At 37.5% G+C, this 22,381-nt stretch overlaps 1 protein-coding gene across 6 annotated transcripts in view; it reads left to right on the top strand.

Annotated features, from left to right (window-relative positions):
* The window catches only part of LMBR1 (limb development membrane protein 1), a 76,940-nt gene that overhangs the window by 12,707 nt on the left and 41,852 nt on the right, over positions 1 to 22,381 (top strand). For 3 of the 6 annotated variants that reach the window (XM_030481068.1, XM_030480894.1, XM_030480982.1), the window contains 4 exons: positions 4,204 to 4,276; positions 6,712 to 6,751; positions 9,004 to 9,143; positions 15,026 to 15,129. In XM_030481068.1, the coding sequence (XP_030336928.1) occupies positions 4,204 to 4,276; positions 6,712 to 6,751; positions 9,004 to 9,143; positions 15,026 to 15,129 (357 nt within the window). Of the gene's footprint in view, positions 1 to 3,458; positions 3,666 to 4,203; positions 4,277 to 6,711; positions 6,752 to 9,003; positions 9,144 to 13,061; positions 13,111 to 15,025; positions 15,130 to 22,381 lie in introns of those variants that run through there. The other 3 variants (XM_030481150.1, XM_030481312.1, XM_030481219.1) reach the window with 3 other exon arrangements.

Raw genomic sequence — 22,381 nt, 5'->3', positions numbered from 1 at the left:
GGACAGGGAGAGATCATTCAGCAATTACCATCACGGGCAAAAGAGACTCAACGTGGGGAAATTAGTTTTATTTATTACCAATCAAATCAGAGTAGGATAATAGGAAATAAAGCCAAATTTTGAAACACCTTTCCCGCCAGCCCTTCCTTCTTTCTGGGCTCAACTTCACTCCCAAATTCTCTACCTCCCTCCCCCCAGCAGCACAGGGGGACAGAGAGTGGGGGTTCTGGTTCAGTTGATCACACATTGTCTCTGCTGCTCCTTCCTCCTCAGAGGAGGACTCCTTTCACTCTTTCCCTGCTCCAGCCTGGGGTCTCTAGAAGTCCTCCATGGACTTCTTCAATGTGAGTCCTCACAGGCTGCAGTTCTTCATGCAGCTGTGGGAAGACCTGCATATTCCAGCATGGGTCCCTTCCACGGGTGTAGTCCTGCAGGAACAGGCTGCTCCAGCATGGGTGCCGTCCTTCAGGAACAGGCTGCTCCAGCGTGGGTCCCTTCCGTGGGTGCCGTCCTTCAGGAACAGGCTGCTCCAGTGCGGGTCCCCTGTGGGGTCACAGCTCCTGCCACCAAACGTGCTCCAGTGTGGGCTTCTCTCTCCACAGGACTACAAGTCCTGCCAGGACCCTGCTCCAGTGTGGGCTTCCTGTGGGGTCACAGCTTCCTTTGGGCATCTCCTTGTGCCAGCCTGGGGTCCTCCTCAGGCTGCAGGTGGACACTTGCTCCTGTGTGGACCTCCATGGGCTGCAGGGGCACAGCCTGCCTCACTATGTCTGCGCCATGGGCTTCAGGGGAATCTCTGCTCCAGTGCCTGGAATATCTCCTCCCTTCCTTCTGCACTGACCTTGGTGTCTGCAGGGCTGTTTCTCTCACATACTCCTCTCTCCAGCTGCAGTTGTGCTCTTTTGCCCCCACTTCTTAATTATGCTATCCCAGAAGGTGCTACCACTGTCACTGATGGGTCAGCCTTGTCCAGCAGTGGGTCTGTCTTGGAGCCGGCTGGCATTGGCTCTATCAGACATAGGGGAAGCTTCTGGCAGCTTCTCACAGAAGCCACCCTTGTAGCCCCCCCCCACCAACACCTGCCATGCAAACCCAAGACAATTTTCAGTACAGAAAGAAAGGCGTGGTGCTGTTACATATAGCCATAAGACCTTACCTGGAGTATTGCATTCATGTTTGAGGAACACGAACTTAAGGCAGAAGAAGTACAAACAAGGGCTGTATGTTTTTTGCAGTACAAAAATATCCTGAAACAAAGAGCATTATGAGGAGTAAGAACCCAGGATAGCAGCGTGACATGACAGTGGAATCTATTCTTTGGCTATCATGGGCAACACATTCCTTTTCCCCAACTTAACTGAGTTCCACTCTAAAAATAGTTAGGATGCTGGCTTTTGCTACTCCCTTTTGAAAGCTCTTCAGAATGTGTGGTTAGAAACACTTCAGGATCATAAGTGAATTGAGATTGAAGTGATATTTCTGAGTTTGATTATTGGCTTGTTTTGGTTGTTATAAAAGAATTTTAATTTCTGAATTACCTTTTCTTGCTGATAACTTTAAAATTACATGAATTTTTGGCAATAAACTTCATGAGATGTTTACAAAACTGTTCTCAATTCTGACAGAAGTAGAAGGATAATTACACCAAAATATATAGTTACACCTTATTGCTGAGTTGCGAAGTAGCTGTCATCTAAAACTAGAAAAATAACATTTGGCAGTTCGTGTTACTGGACAGCTTTCATCTGCTGTGACCTCAAAATATCTCAGTTATCTCTGTGGTACCTTCTAAGTGCAGACCCACATTTTCATTGTAACTTTGTTATCACAGCTAGAATAGAGGTCATCTGTTTTATTTGAAGATATAAACAAGATTGTGGTAATTTTTATTCTTGTTTTAAATATAGTTAAACTAATTTTTGGCTTAATTTTATCTTTATTTGGGTCTGGCAGATTTGTAAAGGATTTTACTGACCTGTATATATGATACCTGATTTTCAAAAGTGGATGCCTAAAATTAGATATCTCTGTCTATAGCCTTGGTCTCGTTTTCAGAGGAACTGGAAACTTAGAGAAGGACTCTCTTTCAGCACTGGCATTGTGTTTAATGATACTGACAGGACAAGCTGTGTCAGAGTACTCTGAAAATCCAAGGCTATTCTCAGTTTATTTTGTTCTTCCTGATTAAAAAATAGATCAGCATATTTTTAAATTAAATATTAATAAAATTACTTATTAATAGATTTTAAAAAAATTAAGTTCTTTATCAAAACCTTTTTGTCTTTGGACCATCCTCTGGAAAGTTGGAGCAGTGGACTCCATTCAGATTCAGTAGTTGCATTCAGAGATATAGTTACAAAATCTAATTTTCAGCATCTGTATTTCTGGTATCACAGCTCTGTATTGCCTGCACAGAGACTGAACTCCGTTGTCACTTGTGGACCTGTGGCACTGTGATACTTCTGGGAGACATCTGTAGGGCAGTTGCAGGCGCTCAAATGCTAAACTCAAACATTTGGCTGTGCTTTGTTTTTTTTATCTGTCTGTCTACACAAAAGAAATAACTCTCTTAGTTTATTTTTTATTAGTATTCCTTTAAAAGTCTGTCTTTCTTGATTGAACAATTTGTTTTTTCCCCCCCTCTCATTCTGCTGATCTAGATGCAATGCACTTATTTAGATATAAATTTTTAAGGGCTATCCTCATTACCTTTGCTTTTGTTTTTCGCTTTCACTTAGGGTAGATTTTCTGCTCCTGACTTTAAGACAGTGAGTTCTTAAAGGCAACAAATCTTTAAATGATTGATTAAAGAAATAGATCAGCTACTGCCCAGTGAAGTAATCTTGCAATTTCGGATCACGAAGGAGATAAAGCTCAGACAGAAGTAGAACACATTTAAAGTGCTGATACTGTGAATTGCAGATCCAGGCAGGGCCAATTAAAATAAACCCCAAACCTTGTACAGGTAATATGGAAAAACTCATTTTAGTAGTAAAACCTGCTACAACAGTTTTGCCTCATTCAGTTGGTTAACTGCTGTGTGTTGAGACTTAAGAGCTGGCTTCTAGTATTGTGCATAAGCAAATGAATCTTGACAGTTTGGGCTGCTTCAGGTGGCTTTTCTGCCTGTGACGTACAGGTGATCTGTTTCTGCAAGCTAACAGAAAGCAGAATACGCTGCTGGTATGTAGAACTCTTTGCTACGGCTGCTCAGGTACTTATGGAGCTCAAGGGATGGGATCAGTCATCACGCAATGGGATGCTTCTTTCTTGTTTCATTTCTGACTCATGTTTTTAATAGGTATCAGCAAACAAGATTGAGGAAACAGTGTTGGGTGCCTGGTGCCTTATTCAGGAGCAAATAATTTGTTTTTCTGCCCCCCCCCCTTTTTTTTTTGTTTCCCCACAAAGGCTTGGAGGGTTAAAACTGTCTTGTTGTTTGACTTCTTTCCCCCAAGATTTCCAGCATATTTGTAGGTGTTTCGTTTTTACCAAATTGGAATTGTAGTGCTAAATCTTAGAAACAACTTGATGCAAGTCATGCTGGGTTCAAGGTACATCTGACCTAAATAAGCCACCTACCTTAGGAGGAGGGAGATTGTGCCCTTGGCTTCTGACTGTGAAGGAAATGTTGTGTTTGACTAGCCTGTGCTTGGGCATCCACTGTGGGCAGATGAGTGTCTCGTGTGTGTGTTGTTGCCTGGAATTTGTTTGATTCAAGACGCGATGGAAATAGTAAACAGAATTGCTGTTTTCTTTCCACATATGTTAATAGCTTACTTAAAAATAAATCTTCAAGAGCCCATTGTATAAAATATGATTACCCTTAGGTTACATGTGAAGGGGATACAAAGTGTGATAACTCCTACAACACAAGTGGATTCAAACTTCAAAAAAGAACCCAACCCACCCCTTTCCCAATCACACTGTAAATGAGGCTTTTTTCTTATTTTAGAGTAAAACTTGCTTGCCATATAGTTGATCCAATACCTGTTACTCTAATAGAACTGTTCTTGTGCGTTTAACTTTCTCCTAGTAAGATATAAAACATAATGGTGTTGACGTTTACATAGAATACCCTTTTGTTGATCTGAATTCAATTTTAAACTGTAGATACTGTTTTTTCAGGTTATTAGTATTATAATCTGGGCATTTCTTTGCAACCCAATTAATGCAATGTTTGTTTGTTTGTTTTTTCCCTAGATCTGTTTTCTCCTATTTGCTGTTCTCTACATAGTTTCTTACTTCATAATCACAAGATACAAAAGGAAGGCAGGTAAGCATAAACTTTTTAATATATTAAAAAAATAATTTCATTTTTCAAGTGAATAGGTGATTCTTTTTCTTTTGGCCTCCACAAGGAAAGTGGAAGAGCTAGATCTCTGACCAGAAGTGTTTCTCAGGCTGCTGGTCTTTGGCAGCCTGGACTGATCTGATTGTATATGCTGCTCTTCTGCCCCGTCTGCTCCCTTTTTCCCTGAGCCATAGATTCCCAACGCATCCTTTGTGCCTGCTCTGGCACTTCCCAGACACTTCAATGTTCCTTCTACTATCACTAATCAATGGAAGGAGTGCACTGAAGCATCTCGGGAAAGGATCAGTGAATTCTGTAGCTGGCACTCTCCAATTGAATGACAGTGGGTGCCTGTTATGGGGGTGGTGTGGATGGCCACAATCAGTTGTTCTGTTTTGGCTCTAAATTTGAACTGTTTTGAGAGGGAAGAAAGGGGATAATTTCAAGTAGATGTTTCTGCCTCCCTTGCCTTTAGATCCTCTTGTTCTCCTTTTTGTTCTGGAAAAGCTGACATGAGTATCTTCAGGCTGTGTTCTAGCACTAAAATCGAGTTCAGAGCTTTAGCTGGTAAAGTGAGAAGGTTGTCAGTAATACAGAAGGGAAGTAGTAGATTTCTTCTAAAAATGCCGCCTTTGCTCAGGTACGGTTGTTTCGGTGTTCTCAACCTGTTCCTTATGACCTCACCACTCCTTGAGATAATCCTGTATGTTTTTTTTTTTTCTTTAGAAACATTGTCTGAAACTAGTCTGTAGCAACTCCTGTTACTTTCTTGTATGTTTCTTCTAAAGACAAATAGCATTAAAAAACTGTATAAAATGACAGAATTTGACTCTTGACAGCTTATATCAACCTTGGTGCTTGGTAACAGTCATGGTGGGGAAGCATTTTTATGCATGATGATCTTGGCACTTGGAACTTTACTGCAACCTGTTGATTGAGCTATAGTGACCTGTGTTGTTATAGAGCTGGATTCATGTTTAAAAAAGTAAACTCTTCAAGAAATTTAATACCTAAAAAAAAAAAAAAAGTACATCTCTTTAACCATGGAAAGTAAGGAAGTTAGATACTTCTGATCTTCTGATCCTGATATGTATTTTGGATACTACAAAGCTGCTGCCACTTAGGGAAGAGCAGGGAGGGGGAATGGGTTTGGCAAACACTATTGGATGTACAGGCACTTTTATTACTTTCTGGTAGTTGATGTTATCACCTAGTGAGAGGAACTGCTCTGCAGCTGTCCTGACTTTATGAAAGTTTTCTGAGCATTTAGTAAGGCGAACTTCTGTAACCTCCTAGGATCTTCCTGGGTTAACATGTCTGGAACTCTTTTTCAGGACAAATTGTTTGTTGTTTCTACAACAGGCTCTTTAGCCAGAATGATTCATAAGAGACCTTGACTTAGTCTCTCAAAACAGCATGAGATTCCCGTAAAACCCCAGAAACAATAACCCAATGTACTTTCACAGAAGAATTTCAAAATAGTATGATGTTAATGTTTATTTCAAGTGTGTGCATGACTCTTAAGAACTTGAAACACCTGGCTTTATTTATTCTTAGATTTTAAAATAAATTGAGTTACCACTCATAGAAAACCTGGGAGACTTAAAAGATGACTCCAAAATTATTTCAAATGTAGAAATGCATACATTTGTGTACAGATGTATCTAGAGAAGGATATAAAGAATAAATAAAGGCTACATTATTGATTGACCTCTGAGTTAAATGTTGATGATATTTCAAAAAGTTGGAATATTGATTGAGGATTAAGTCCAAAAAACGTAAGGAGGATTGAGGAGTAAGTCCAAAAACGGACTAAAATGTGAAATAGCAGAAGGGAAGCCTTGGTGTCTTAAATCCAAAACAACTCTCCTTCCCCCCCACCAAATCCTCAGGAGTTGAGATGAATAATGGGAGGCAACCACAGCGTCATCACTACTGTTCTAAGTAGGTTTTCTAATTTTAACACTGCATTAATATTGGAAATGAAACATCTGCTTAGGGATTTAATAGTAGTTAGTATGGACCCTAAAACTTTCCTGTAGTAGCTTGCTTGCTCTCTGTGGTTTCAGAGGTGCCCAAAGTAGACAGTTTGTAGCAGCAGCCATGGTAGTAGTAGTCTGAAAGCTTGTTTGCCATAGAGCCCTCTGGAAGATGTTTCCAGGAAGTTTTGATCTGCATGTTTAAATAAAGTGAAGTAACTTTGTAGTTACATTGATTTGAAAAGAGTTTCAGATAAGCAAAAAAAAGAAAAGATATTCATTTTTGGTAGGAACACGCTCAAAATATTGATGCTAATAAATTCTTTTAGTAATTCTAAACTTTAATTGTAAATTAAAATTGTGCCTATGTATATACATTTTAGTCTGAGGAAAGATGACTAAGTATTGAATATAACCTGCTGTAATGTAATTTTTCAGATGAGCAAGAGGATGAAGATGCCATCGTTAACAGAATATCGTATGTATAGCTCTTTTTGAAGAAGTTCTTTTCCTGAATACATTGTTGTGATAGGAATCTTTTATTCTTCCAAATAAGTAACAGTCCATTTTAAATGTGACAGCAAATAGATTGCTAGAGGGCAGAAGAAAAAGATTTAATCAAGTGGCGCTTTGAGTTGTGAAAGGCATGACAAGAGGCAAGGCAGTTTGGTTTAGGGCTTTTTTTTACCTGTGGCTTTCCTGGTAAGCATGATGTTGGCCAGTATATTGCATGAGCACCTGATGTGAGAGGTGAAATTCATGCACCTGAAGTGAATATCTCATCCTGAAGTAGACATATGTATTTGATCATTTTAATAAAAGCTTAAAAAAGAATAACAAATGGAAGACAAGCACTTGCCAGACCTGTTGGTCTGCCAGCAACTCATCTCCTCTTCCTGTTCCTTTGTAGAGCTAGATATTAATCTCTGTTTTAAATATGTCTGAAGGTTTACAGAACATCTGTGAGCTGTTGCTGCCCTCTCAGTTACGTGATTTGCTAAACTATGTGGACTTGCTGCTTGCTTATTTCAATGTTCTTAGCTCTTCTATGGTGGTACTGTCATCCCCTTGGAAGGAGAGATCATCGAGTGTTTTATTGATTTGTCTTGTACCCTGGGAAATTGCCGAGAACATTGCAAGCTGTTCACTTTTAGTTGTGCATTTGTGGCAAGCTTCAGAGGTGTACAAAGATGATGTAAGTCTTAGGCACACTTCTCTCAGTAGCATCTGATAATAATGTTTTATATGAGTTTTAAATAGTTATTGCCACAAGATCTACTTCAGATCTAGAGACAAATACATGCTTTTTAAATGCTATGAGAAAATGATTCCCCCTCAAGTAGAGGAGCATCTACCCTGTGCTTTTAAGACTATAGTGAAGGCTCTTCTAAATTGAAGATTTTTTTGTAGCAGCTGTGGTCTTAGCCTGGTTCTGAATTTTTCCGTATTCAAAAAGTCTAAGAGTCTTATTAACTGTTATCCCCACCCGCACACCTATGTTCTAGTTTAGCTTTAAAATGCAACAAATATCAGCTGTAAATGTTGTGGTTTAATGTGAAAGCAGTGTAAGACAGGATTAGCACTTCTATAAAGTAATAGCCTTTCACTAAAACTGTTGTTACAAATATAAAATGCTTCTTGTTCTTTCAGCCTAAGCTTTCTTGTTCCTTAAGTGTGCATGCTATTTCCCCAAAGCAATAACTTTCAAACATATGCAGATGGATATTTATTTGTGTAGCATAATTGTCAGGACTTAATGGGCAGAAAACAAAGCCAAGCTGCTCTATCACCTTGAAAGGCTGCATTGTGTTAGGCTTCACAGTTATCGCTTAGAGTACTTAAACATCCTTAAATAAAAGAAAAAATACTTCAAACATGTAAGAGTATTTCTTAAAAAATAGTCACCCAGCCTTTAAGTATTGTGTGAATGAACGATGGATTTGTAGACTGTTAATGAAAAGTCTGTAAGCAGCTTACTGACAATCCTGTTGTAGGAAGAATCTATTTATCTTCTTTGTCATGCAATTTTGAGAATTATTTTTAATTTCATTCTAACATTGGGTTAGTGCCGTAAGAATGTGTGGGGACTTTTGAGGGGTTTTTTTTGTGGTTTGTTTTTTTTTTTCTTTTTGAAGAACACAGTTCTTTTTAATGCCACAAGATGGCATTTAATACAAGTTGTATTTGGGATCTAAAATGTAAAACCTTAAGTATTTTAAATCTGACAATTTTTCTGTATTGAAAAAGCTATCAGAAAATCCCATCATACGAGATACTCAAATAGTGCTTACTTTTTAGACATTATAAGCTGCCCTGATTTTAAAATTTCTGATAAGAGTATAGAAAGTGATTTTTATTTATTTTTTTTTTTTTTTTCCATTCTGAGTGTGCATGTAGGAAATAAACTGAAATAGGAGACTTAGGAAAAGATATTCCATGAAATTCAGTAATTTAACGTGTGTATGACATTGGAATTGAATGTGTGCGAGTACTAGAGAATAATTGTGGTAGTTGGTTAAAACTAATTATTTTTACTGGATTCTGTAAACTGCTTGGTATTTGAAATATGCTTTTTAGAAGTGAAATATTGTGGAAATCAGTTTCTCCTACCCCTTTACAATGTAAGAATGTGTTGCCTTCGGACACTGATTAATAGGTAGGTTAACTACTTTTTTTCCCCTTGTTCAGAGCATGTTGGTGGTAACAGTGGTGCATTTCTTTAAATTTCAGGCTGTTCTTGAGCACCTTCACTCTAGCAGTTTCAGCTGGTGCAGTCCTGCTTCTACCTTTCTCAATAATCAGCAATGAGATCCTGCTTTCTTTTCCACAAAACTACTATATTCAGTGGTTAAATGGCTCACTAATTCATGGTTAGTACTCAGCATAATGTAATTAAAATGGATGTCTTCGTTATACGTGCACAGATATGTTCTTATTTTCAAACTAATAATTCTATTTTCATCTAAGGTGCTAATTGAGTTTTTAACATGTTATCGGCTGGTTTTGCTGCTGTATGATTTATCACAAAAGTCTGTCTTAACTGTTGAGTGGTTTGGGTTTTTTTGTGGGTTTTTTGTTTTTTTTTTTTTTTTTTTTTTTTTTTCTTTTTGTTAAAGAATTATGCAGACTTCATGGAATTAAACCAAATTCACTGCTGTAAATATTAGTATAGAATAAAAGCTACTAGAAGCTAACTTAAAAACACACTCTTCAAACTTCTTCCTTGTGTGTTAAAGATTCATAAGACTGTCTTTATGATGATACATACGAATTTATTCTCAAAATAAAAATCTGTTTCAAGAAACTTGCTAGCTATGAGCAGTTGGGGTTGGATAGTTAAACTATTAGTGATTTATTTGTAAACAAGGAAAATAATAGAATATAAATGTATTGAGTGTGGTAGAGGCGCAATAAAAATAAACTGTTTCAAGGAAAAGATGCAAGGGAAGAATATTACTCGTACTTTCTGCGATGATGCCTTGATGTCTGGCAGTGAGTTTTCCATGCTTTCCGATATTAGTTAACATGCCTACAAGTATTACATGTGTAATGGACACATTACTGCGTCCGGTGTTTGAACACTTCCATGTGTCTAAGGGAAATAAGTGATGGAGGCAGGACACTCTTTGGTAGGTTTGGCTGGAGAAGGGAGATTGTTTCACATAGTGAAGGTACTATCTGGAACATATAATTTACAAGCTAATAGTGCTGTCCTTTTTCTGTTCTTATGAAGAGAGAATAATTGCTCTTGGGAGGATTTTTCTCTGAAAAATGTACACTTTTTGCTAAATATCTAATAATACAGAAAATTAATGAATTTCCTGATCCCTAACTTGCAAGAGTGTGGTGTTTGGTGGTTTTTTTAATTTGTTTTAAGCTAATCTGGATAGGTGAAGACAGGAAATAATGCATATTTCAGCTGGCTAAACCCCTGAGCAACCTGATTGCACCTGCAGTTTAGCTGTTTTAAGCAGCAGATCAGACTACATGACTATAGAGGTTCTTTCTAGTTGAGTTACTCCATGATCTGTTTTGTCACACATCATGGGGAATTGCTAATTCGGTATGAGACATACCATCTTCTACATGGAAGAAAAACCCCTCAGCTAGTTCTTATTTTTCACAAGGATTTGGCTGCTCAGACAGATTTATATTCTTTACTCCCAAATACGAAAAGAAATATTTATGGAAAATAGACCTTCCTTCTGTGAATGAATTGACTTTGAAAAATGACAATCAAATATTTTAGAGAGTGAAAATTACATAATAACAAATTCAGGAATTTTCACTGTCAGAGTTGCTACAGGACTTGAGAAAACTTGGGTTAATTAGAAATCTGCTGGTAAAAGTAGCTGTTGCATAGGAAGGCCTTTGAATTTCCCAGTGACCATCATCTTTTGGTTTTAATGGGACAATCTTTTGAAAGTACCACTTTCAAAGTATACATAGCATCACTTACGTTTCATAAGTCCAATAGTAATGGCTAGCAAGGAAGTAAATTCAGCATCTTGGTGTTTCCGAGTTTGACTGTGTACTGCAAAGCTTATGGTAGGGGTAGACGTAAATGAAATAAACCAAGATTTACCACAGTTGCTGTGAAGGCTTCAGAAACATCAGTGGATTTTGGATCTGGCTACAGATTTCTGCTGCTGCAGCTTGAGAAAAATTGGTGTAACTTTATTTCAAAGCATTACCTTGGGGAAGGGCTCCCTCATGCGGTGTTCAGTAGGTTTGCACAGTAGCACTGCGCTGCTATGTCAAAACCTATTCCATGTAGTGGCAACACCTTTTTGAAGTTAGTTATGAAATACCTGTGCAAATTTTGAAAACTGATAGTGCTATCACAAGCAGTCAAGTCCAGAAAATATTCATATCTCCATAATACTGTCTAGCATAGCCTTCATATACGGTTTGCATACTGCTTTGCAAATGTTATCAAATGGGAAGATCTGTATGGCTTTACAGCACTTTTTACAGCACAAAACCTACAGTTTTGCCAGATTTATCAATTAGAGATGTAGTGTGAGGTACTTGAATGTAGTATTAAGGGTTTTTATATTGTAGACTATTGCATTAGTTGTGGCATGTAGAATAATAAAAAATGTATGCCTCTAATTTTTGAAAATTATGGGCAGAAAGCCCATACCTGGGTCTAGAACAAACACTTTCATATGATGCATGTTGAACTAAACCCAGAAATTCTTCTGAGAGCTGCATGTTCACTTGTGCTATTGTTGGATACAGCCACCAGGTGGGGGTAAAACGCAATGAAACAGCCACGAGTAGAAAAAGGACAAATTGCTGAGGGTCAGATCTATTTGCCAAAGACTGAGAGATTATTAATTTTTATGTTACATTAACTTATTTTATGGGGGATGTTGTTAGGTCCCTACAAATGAAAAAAAAAAAAAAAAAATTAAAATCCAGTAGACTGCTTAAAGCTTTTATATATGTTGATGCCTTCAAGTCTCTCTCATGTAATCTTATGATGCAGTCAGTGTAGTATGAAATAATTATTTTTCTGGGTCTATTTTAATTTGACTTCTGAAATATCAAATTAGGATAAGAAATACAGCGGGGGAAGAAGAGGGCCCTGTGTGTTCTTTACTTTGAAGAAAGTGTATGTATATCAGGAGGAGTACAGCATTGTTCTTACTTCTCATAACTCTACATGCATATTGTAGCCCTGTAGTTTAATATTCTGTAAATGTGGTTCCTATCAGCTGCTAATGTGTAAATTTATGGATTTCTTTAAAAATCACCCCAGATGTGCACTGCTCTGCCCTCCCTTAAAATACTCTGCACATACTATGCAGCTTCTAAGCACTGTTTTACATTGTAGATCTACATGTGATAGAGCCACTGAAATTAGGACAACCAGGTATTCAGCTTTGTGTTAGGTAACTGAATGCACTATCTGTCCTCAGAGAAAACAGCTGAAATGAGACCCTTACCCCATCTAATAGTATTTCTACTCTGACTCTGGTGTCTTAATTTTCTGGAAAAAAAACCTCCCCAAAACCAAATCAAACCAGCAACCAAAACCAAATGCAGGCTATTTGAGTTAATGTACCCCTAGTAAGGGCTGTTAATGACATTCTTGCTGGTGTTGCTATGTGTGAATGTTTCTTGAATGGTAACTGGAGCTTCCTGGCTAAGCAAATTCAAAAGGAAAAAATCCCCCTCTTTGTTAGCTGCAGTTTAGCTACCTTTAGGCAGTCTGTTTTCTTTAGCAACTGAGTATTATATTTCACGCATCTTTTAGAGTTTTCTTGTTTTATTTTCTGTAGCTTATCTGACTAAATTTGGGTCCTGGTGCTGTTAATTGCTGAAGTAGATTTCCTACCCCTCTTTCTTTCCTCCTCCCCCCTGTTTTTATTTCTTGTTGAAGTTTAAATAATTTCCTTTAAAAAAAAAAAAAGGAAGTATATATGGTAAAAGCATTTTTAAGGGGGTGTAGGTGAAGGTAGCTGTTAAGTATTTTACATTTGGAACTAAACACAGGAATTTCTCTCAATAATGAATTCCCCAGACATTCAGTAAATGCTTCTTTCCTTCCCTATTCTTTCTAAAATGGATAATTTCAAAGAAGAAAATGAGCAAGCCTATGCTTGAGAAGAAAGAAATAAACAAAGCTGTTAGTTCAAATTTTCTTATCATGGGGGATGTTCTCTTTTGGATTTCAAGTGATAGAATAGAGTCTTCGTAATTGTGGAAATGTGTGTTTTGGGGAAGGTGGGGGACTAAGCCTCGTTTTCTCAACTACAAAATAAAAGCTGTGTTTTCAGGATGCAGAACATGTGACACTAGTTGAATCTGTTAGCTGCTAAATTGCAGGTAAGCTGTTGCTTTTAGGAAGAACAAACACTGCATCCTGCACAACTTCTGATAGGATGATTGATGATGGGTTCATGTTTAGGCACCAGAAATTGTCTGTTCAGAAGGTGTTCATCTTAGATCTTAATAGAGCAGATACCCTTAATGGAGATCAGTTATCGCTTCAGGTCGTTTTCTAAACCTTTTCCCTTCCTGCAGATGTCACATGTGTCTTACAGATGTCCTAATTTTAGTCAGTTCTAGATTTTTCACCTAGATCAGAGAATGGCTGAAGTTGGAAGGGATCTCTGGAAATAATCTAATCTGACTGCCCTGCTCACAGCAGGGTCAGAGAAGGCTGGTCAAGGCAGTGCCTATTGGGATTCTGAGAATATGTTGGAGTATGAAGATTACAAAACCTCTATGGGCAAGTTGTTGCAGTGTTTGACTACACTCACAGTAGAAAAAGTTTGGGTTGTGTGTTGTAGTGTTTTGTGGGGTTTTGTTTGGGGTTTTTTGTGTTTGGGTTTTTTTTTTTTTTTGTTGGTGGTTGTTGTTGTTGTTGTTGTTGTGGTTGTTTCTCCCCCAGTGTTTCAGTAGGTTTTTCAGTTCGTGCTCATTGCCTCTTCCCCATTCACTGGATACCACTGTGAAGAGTCCAACACTTGTTTCCCTTTCCCCCTCTCATCAGATACCTACGTACGCTTTGTTGTGTAAATGTCCCTGAGTTAACATTTGTGAAGGCTAACCAGTTCCAGCTTTCATAGCCTCTCCTTGTATGACAGATGCTTCAATCCTTAATCATCTTCATGGTCATTTGTTGGACTCGCTCCAGTATGGCCTGTCTTGTATGGAGGAGCCCACAGCTGGATGCAGTTCTCCAGATTTGTGCTACTAGTGCTGAGCAGAGAGGAAGGATCACCTCCCTCGGGCTGCTGGTAATGCTTCTCCTAATGCAGCCCAGGATGCTGTTGTCCACCATTGCTGCAAGGGGACACTGCTGGCTTGTGTTCAACTCCTCTAAGGCCTTTTCTACAAGGCTGCTTTTGGGATGATTGGTCCCCAGTGTGCTTGTCAGCCCATTTGTTCAGCTTGCCGAGGATCATCTGAGTGGCGGGCAACTGCTCCTCCCCATCTTGTATCCCCAGCAAAGTTGCTGAGGATGCACCTTCTCCCATCACCCAGGTTATTAATGAAGATGTTAAACCCAATATTGACTTCCTGGGATATACCACTGGTAACTGGCTTCCAGCCTGACTTTGTATTGTTGGTCACAACCCATTGAGCTCAGAAGCTCAGCCAACTTTCAGTCCAAATCAGAGTCTGCTTACCTAGCCCATACTTCATAAATTAGACTATGAGGGGATTAATGGGAGATGATGTTTAAAGCTTTTGATCCACAAAATCCACTGCTCTCCTCTTGCCCACTGAGCCAGTTATCTCATCATGGAAGGCTGCTGTTGCTGTTACCATCATACCTTCTGATGTGGAGGTGTTGATGGCATTTGTGTATTGCTCATGTTAAAATCTGTGATTTGTCTGAGTTTCTCTTGGAAAAAATGTGGAAGTGAGTACACAGAACTGAATTTTGTGAGATTCACTGATAGTACTAAAATATCTTTGTCCTAAAAACTTTTAAAACAGTTATCTAAAGAGCCTTTAGTGGAATGTTGTGGAAGTGGTCCACCTGAGCTTGCTGTCTGTCTCCCAAGATTTCATACATTTGCTGCTGTTCTAGTTGGTATTCAATTTTTGTTTCAAGGTCATTATACAAAGACATGAGTATTTTTCAGCAATGACCTGTAAATAACTCTATCATAAAAAACTGTTCTGTTAGACTTGTATGTATATTACATTGTTTTATGTAAGGGGGAAGTGTGGTATTTTTAACTTCTAAAGCTAGAAAGCTTATAAATTCTTTTCTTGGTTGTTGCAGGCTTGTGGAATCTTGCCTCTCTTTTTTCAAATTTATGCTTGTTTGTGTTGATGCCCTTTGCCTTTTTCTTCTTGGAATCAGAAGGATTTGCTGGCTTAAAAAAGGTAGGAAAATGCTATTAAATACAGAGTAATTACGGTACGTATTCCATTTTCAGCCCTTGTTTCTGATGAAACTACAAATTTGCGAGAATTTGGTGCTGGAATGTGTATGCTTATGTGAATGTGTATATATGGGTGAACGCTCTTGCATAAGTAGGTGAAGCGAGTATTTGGTGTGTGGCTGTGAGTAAGCTTAGGGGAAAAATTAGGGTCCTTGAAAAGCCATTTATACTGAGATCAAGAAAATGATTGAATTTGATTCTCGTTTAATAACAGAATGTTTTAATAAAGATTTTATTTTTTGGGAAATGATTTTGCTGGGATGCTAAATGGAGAGAAGGTTCAATAAATACACTAGAAATAAAGTAAAAAGAGAAAGAAGTACAGGTTTTTTCCTAATGGGAGTGGTGATTAAGTAACAGATGACCTAGAGAAAACAACCTCGACTTGTGAATTGTAAAGTTTAACAAACATCCCCCAAAAGGTTTAAATGTGGTCAGGATTATCAATAATATGTTAAGAAAACCGTCTTAAATGGGTAGAGAATAACTAAAACCATTAAATCTAGTTGAATATATTATATACACATATATATAAATTGAGAGGGCTGAGTATTTCAGCAAGGCATGGAATTTGGCAAAACAATTTCTGAACAGTAAGATGGTAACGATTATATTAATATGTTAACTAACGAAATATAATGACTATTGCTGTAATGGGAAGCTCAGCAAAATGAATTTCACATCGTAAATATCCAATAAATTAAACTGGAATGACTGTCTGGGGGCCAATTGTAGCACATTTTCATTAATCTTTAGCATCCAAATGATTACAGTTTTGTTTTTTAATGATGGTGTGCTTGAGGGATTTCTGTGCTCTTCAGATGACAGTTATTAGAAAGCAAAGGATCTTGAAAAGTAGTCTGAAATCAGGAAAACAAAATGCATTAAAGATGGGTACAAAAGATGATGAGTCACTGGATCGCACGTAAAAAATCAACGAGGGATGATTGTGGTGGGAAGGAAAACATAATTCCTGGTTGCACTGAAAGGAGTTGGCATTGAGGCAATGAAGTTGCCATTTTTGTTCTTGGGAGAATTGGGGAAAACTCAGCTGAAGTACTACATTCAATTTGGGATTTTAAGATCCATGTGGATACTTGAGAGAAAACAGGACAACAACAACAGAAGGAGATACTTGGAAAGCACAGCATGAAGGAAGACGTTAATTCAGAGAATAATGTGGAAAAAACCAGATTTGATTCTATAGCTGAAGTTACTGGGAGGTGACATAGACTGGGCAATTCAGCCATGTCAGAACGGACCCATGGGACCCAACCAAGATGGTGTGTCAGTACTGGTTTGGTGCAGCCCTTTCTGAGCTGTTGACGCTACTGGAGTTTTACTTTGTATTGACTCAAGTGTAGATGTAAGTTACTTCAATTGCAAGTTTGGATGACCAAGCTAAGAAGTTCAACTTCAAAGGAGTTTGGTGATGGGCTGCTGTGTTTAACTCCATTTATCCAGCTTGGTTGGAAAACTCTCTCCTCTTCTTCCTTCACTTCAGGTATCCATAGGGTTAAGAACTTCTAGCAATTCATTTTGTCCTTTTAGTTTTTAGGTGGAGGTGGCTCCATTTTCCTTTTGACTATAAGTATCTAGCTCAGCTAATGTTTAACTTTTCTTCTAAAAAGAAATAAACTAACTGATTTTAGTGAGGTTGGTCTCTGGCAGTCCAACTAAAACCAAGGATTTTCTCCATTAGTGTACCATGCATGGTATTCCTGGTATGTCCCCTTGACTTCTGATGGTATGTCCCCTTGCACGGTATTGCTGGTATGTACCCTTGATTTCTGCTGGCTCCAACCAGCAGATGCATTATCTATCTCAGCTGCATTAAACTTGCACTTGACATAAAACTTTAGTTATAGTGTAACTTCTAAACTTATGATACTGGCTATCAGTAAACCCCATTCAAGATAAATAGGATCACCATTACATGTTTACACTTGGAAGTACTCATGACTCTAGAGATAGAACCATAATCTGTCTGCACATGTCAGGAAAAAGACAATTGTTGGTGCTGTAGAGTAGTTTTGCTTCTTCATGGGAGTAGATGAAATCAGATTTTAGTATCAAAACCCACCTGGGAGGGGAAACAACCTAATTTAGGGATTTTTTGTTGTTGTTGTTGTTTTGTTTGTTTGTTTGTTGTTTGGTTTGTTTTGTTACTTTGCTTTCTTCTGGATGTTTTTGGTATGTCCCAGAAGCCAGGTCTGATTCTTAGTACAGATACGGCCTTTGTCCAATGTCTGTTCCACCTGGCTGCTCTATTTTAAAGTGTCCAAAATGGATGTGGACATACTGAATTGTTTTACCAGCTTTGAGTGAGCCCTGAAGCTACTGGTGAAGATGTAGGAATTGTAGTCTATTTAATATGAACGTACCTTGTCTTTGAACACTTTTCTTAGAAAGTAGCAAGTGTCACTTCTGGAGGAAGTTGATAGTTAAAATTGAGTTTGCTTTTCTGTTCAAATTCTGATGCAGATAAATTATTCTGCTTACAAGAAGTACTCTGTATATATAATCTAAAGAATTACATCACATAATAGGGTGATTAGAATCTGGGAAAATTTATGGTTACTTGAACTTGGGATTACATGTGAGCTCTTCAGTTCTAGAATCTGTGAAGGGTACTTTCCATTTTTTTTACTTAAGTTTTGGCACATTGTTTATTTCTTTTCAGAGGAGACTTTGAGACCATGATTACTTTGTAGAATTCTGGTAGTTGCACAATATAATCAAAACCAAAATTATTTGTAAATGTTTAGGGGTGTTGTTTTGGGTTTTTTTTTCCATTGATTGGGGTTTTTTTTGTTGTTGTTGTTGGGGTTTTTTGTGGTGTTTTTCTTGTTTTTTAGATATCCTAGTGTCATTCATCACATCAGAGTAATGGGCCGGAGAGATTCAACATCGTTCAAATACTATATTAACTGGTAAAATCAGATTTTAGTGATCTCAATTTAAAAGAACATTTTGTACATTTGGCAAAACTTTTGCCTTTAAGAGAAGAGCAATCTGCTGTAAATGTGAAGACATTCAGTAAGGAGGCTTGACACAGGAGATACAATCTTTAATCTTTCAGTTGGGAGTTGGATGCAAGGAGTAGGGAAAGCAATTGATTCTAGATACTCAGCTGAGCTCAAAATTTGGATAAAAAGACTGTTCTGGTGGAAGCGTTTACGCAGGTCATCTCGAACTTGTCACAGAATTACCTTCATTATAATGAATAAATAGGTCACTTGAGATGTAGGTGTGTGCAGTCAAGATGTCTATTTGAAAGTGTACATCTAAGAATTACTTTTCAAGTTTAATAGTTCTGAAAATGAATGATTAAAAGAAGTTCAGTTCGGAAATTAAATGTTTGGGGTTTCTTATTTCCCTTTTTTTTTTTTTTTTTTTTTTTTTTTTTACAGATTTTTGTTCAGCTTAAATTGCAACAGTAGTTGCAATTATTGCTGTCATTATTGCATGTGGGCCTAACCTCCAAAGTTTTTAGCTATCTGTTTGAGTGCTTATCCTAGATTATGCTGTAGAAGTTGATTTTACGTATTCGCTGTAATGTGAACTTTTGGGGAGTTATGATACTTCATCTAGCTCATACGTTACTATTACAAGCTTTGTATAGCTTCTCTTTCCGGGTTCTTGAAAGGAAGTATTGCCCCCTTCACTGTTTGTTTCATGAATCAGAATGGGTTTGATTAACCGTTTTTCAATTTACTGCAGCTTATTTTCTTGGTTGCTAGTTTACTTTCTAAATGGCACATGGCCCCTCTTACAGACTTTCTTGATTCCCCAGGGCAACAGTTTCAAACAACCAAGGACTTGCATATTGTGCAGAGGAGAGAAATACAGAAATCAGGCTCTCACCATAGACTGATGCAGTGTTGTACCAAAAATCAAAATGATTCTCTGTCTAGTTTTTAATGAAAACTACTATGTTAATTCAAAAAGGGCATATTGGGCCTAAGGGGGGTTGATCATGCCCTTTTAAAGAGCTTAAGTGCTCTTCCTTGTTATAGTTAAGTCTGCAACTGCCATTAAATAGAACTACTGTTATCAGGAAAATAATTATAAAAGCAATATTGGAGGTGTATAATATAGTTATGGGTATATGTATATCTTTATATACGTGGACATGCTATGTGTGCATTTATGCACCCATATGTATTTTCATGCACACATGTGAATTGGGTTTTCCAAGACTACTGAAGTAGTTTGAAGTCGCTGTGATGTGTTTCACCTTACCTGATGCTGTTAACTGAGCTATTGAAGTACCTGAAGTAACTTCAATCTCCTGCGTCAGTGTTAAAAACTTTTTTATATCTTTGTCTTCTGTTGTAGAGCCTGTGCATAAAGTTATATTTCTTGTTTAGATACTCTTTCAGGTCTTTGTCACTGGCCTGTTCAAATTTTGTAGTACAATTATGAAACAAAGCTGTCAACCATTTTTTTTTAATGTCAGAATTAATCTTATTCTTTACCATCCTCTCCGAAAAAGGGAAACTGTGGTATTTGCAGCTGAGCATCTGTAGTTCAGAGTGCTGATGTTTTCATGTCTGATGACTGCACAGAAAATTACATGTGTGCTGCTGTGTGAAAGAGGCAAGCATTTTTAAGGAGATAATTGCGGTACCTTTTCCTGACCTTTAAAATATGCTTTCACTTGATGTAACTTTAACTGAAATTTGTATTTATTTGAAGTTGACAAAGATGAAGATGTTTAGGAGTAATTTCCTTGTAAGAAAATACAAATAGTGCAATTTACCATCGTGAGAAACTGGAATAACTGGGTATTGCATAATCACGAGTGTAGAGTTTTAAAAAGGCTTTATGAAGTATTTTACCTTAATACTGATCTTTGAACTTGAAGTCGTGACATAAACTTTAACATGAGCGACAGCAACATCCTGACCAATTATCCAAATTATCCAGACATCCCAAAATGTTCAGAACACAACACACAGTCTGGATTAAGAGGTTAACTCCTGGAACATCAAAAGAAGTGCATGATAATAAAAACAAATAGTACAAAAATTTGAGGTAACTTCCTTGCTTAATTAATTAGGTAAACCAGGTGGAAGCGAAGAGGCCAGAGCTGGTGCTCAGAATGTCTATAAAGCTGAGCAACATGACAGCACAATGGAGGAGGAACAAAGATTTTTTTAATATACTTCTATCCTGTGTCACAGTTTGAAATTGTCCTGGTTTATGTCCCTTTTGGCAAACTTACATAAAAGTGACCCTGTACTGTATTTTATGACCAGATGACTTTTTTTTTTCCCAGTGGCTAATTTGTATCAGACCCCCATCTTAGAGACTCAGAAATGAGTAGGAAGTCCAAGCCGGTTTGTCTCAATGAGCTTTCATTGCATGCTTTCATTATTTTTGCTTGGTTTTGCCACTGATCATCCATAAATTGTTGGAAATGAGTGATTAAGGAAGTGCTGCTTAGTGTTAGTGGCACATGCACATTCTTGGTATGTTTTTTGTGGGTGAGAGGAAATCGTGTACTGCACAAACAAAAAGGAAGACTCCTGCTGGGAACCTTTCAAGGAAATTTAACTTGCATAATGTTTTGATCTTGGTGTTTATTACAGAAAATAAGAGTAATATTTCACCAGCTATTGTTATGTGTCAGCTAGTCTCTCCATCTGCTTGCCTTTCCTTGGTATTGCTTCCCAAAATCTCATTGAGTTTATTTTAATAAAAGCACCACTTAAAAATATAGCCGTTTATTCATACACTTAAAGCAGGTGAGATGGGCCAGTGTTCAGAACAGTTTATTGCATAGTGCTTGCTACTGTATAAAGATTTGGCTGTCATGACGGCAGAGTCGTGCCTGTGTTAGCAGTTGCAGCTTAGCCCATACAAGTAAAACATGGTGTGTAGGTTCCCTTCCAAATAATGAAATACGGTCGTTTCTGCTGTTAAAAGGCAGATTTCTTCCCTTCCCCTCTTTCACTGGAGCATGGCTTTTAAGAATGTGTTTTGTGAATAAAATTACATATTTGGGGATGGAGTGAAATGTTGAAGCTTTGCGAAAATAGCTACCAGCATTTTTTGAAACTGCCTTTTTTCTTTTTCTTTTTTTCTTTTCTGTAAAGGTAAGCTATTGTGAACTTGCTGAGCAGCCACAGTGTGTGCGTCTTCCATCTACTAAGTATTTGAGTTCATTTGATCCACTCTATATTCATCAATAGCTGTGGCTTTTCCTAGTCATGTTACTATATACCAAGTCTGAACTAAGATTTAAGTTTCTAATGTGTTGTGTTGCAGTGCATTGTATTTGCGAACTCTAGGTAACTAAACTTAGTAATAAACATAAGTGAAAAGTAAACCTGTTACTTTTTCCTTTTTTGGTGGTGTGAAAAATCTTACTTCTGTATTTTTCCACATACTGTACTCCCCAGTTCTGCTGTGTGTACCAGTAGAAGTCTGGTACAATGATAGGTGTAGAGCAAGTCAAAATACATTTCCAGTATGTGATGAAGCCAATGTAGGAAGTATGTTCAAAGTTTGTTTTAAACTAAAAACCTTGAACTGAAATTTAGTTGTGTTTAGAAACTTTTTTGCTGATTTCAAGCAGTATTCCATGAAAAGCAATTGTTGCTATAATACAAAATACTAGGGGAAGTGGCTTGGAAATCCTTTCAATAATGAGATTATTTCTGATTAAAAGCAATTAATTTTCTAATTTTGTCCCATTTTTCCTGGAAAAGTGATTTGGAGAGTGAAAGAATCTTGAATTCTGTTTGGAAACAACATTTGATTTTGTGTTTTATGCTTGCATGTACCTCCAACTGCAATACCCACGGGCCACTGTGTGTAATAGCTCACCAAATAGTCTTGAGGTACCCTGTTAACAGTGTATGTTTATTTGTCATTTAAGCTCATATTTATTTGTCTATAAAATCATGCAGCATGAACTGAGACTTTAGCGCTCTGATCTCCATGAAATGTTTACTAGTATGTAACTGAATTATTGTACATTATATTACAACCCATTTACTCATTCCATTAGTAATACCAGAAACAAAAGTTGTTTAATCAGTCACATCAAAGGCAGCTGTTTGGTTTTGTATTTTTGACATAAGCTGACATCTTAAGTTCAGATATGAAGTTCTTTAAACAGGAGTCATTGAAAGTGACACCACTTAACATTTATTAGACTTTTGTTGTTATTGTTTAGAAGC

Source organism: Strigops habroptila, chromosome 1, assembly GCF_004027225.2.
Source record: "Strigops habroptila isolate Jane chromosome 1, bStrHab1.2.pri, whole genome shotgun sequence".
Lineage (NCBI taxonomy): Eukaryota > Metazoa > Chordata > Aves > Psittaciformes > Psittacidae > Strigops > Strigops habroptila.
The sequence above is the reverse complement of the archived record's forward strand: the minus strand, read 5'-3'. Positions and strand labels throughout refer to the sequence as shown.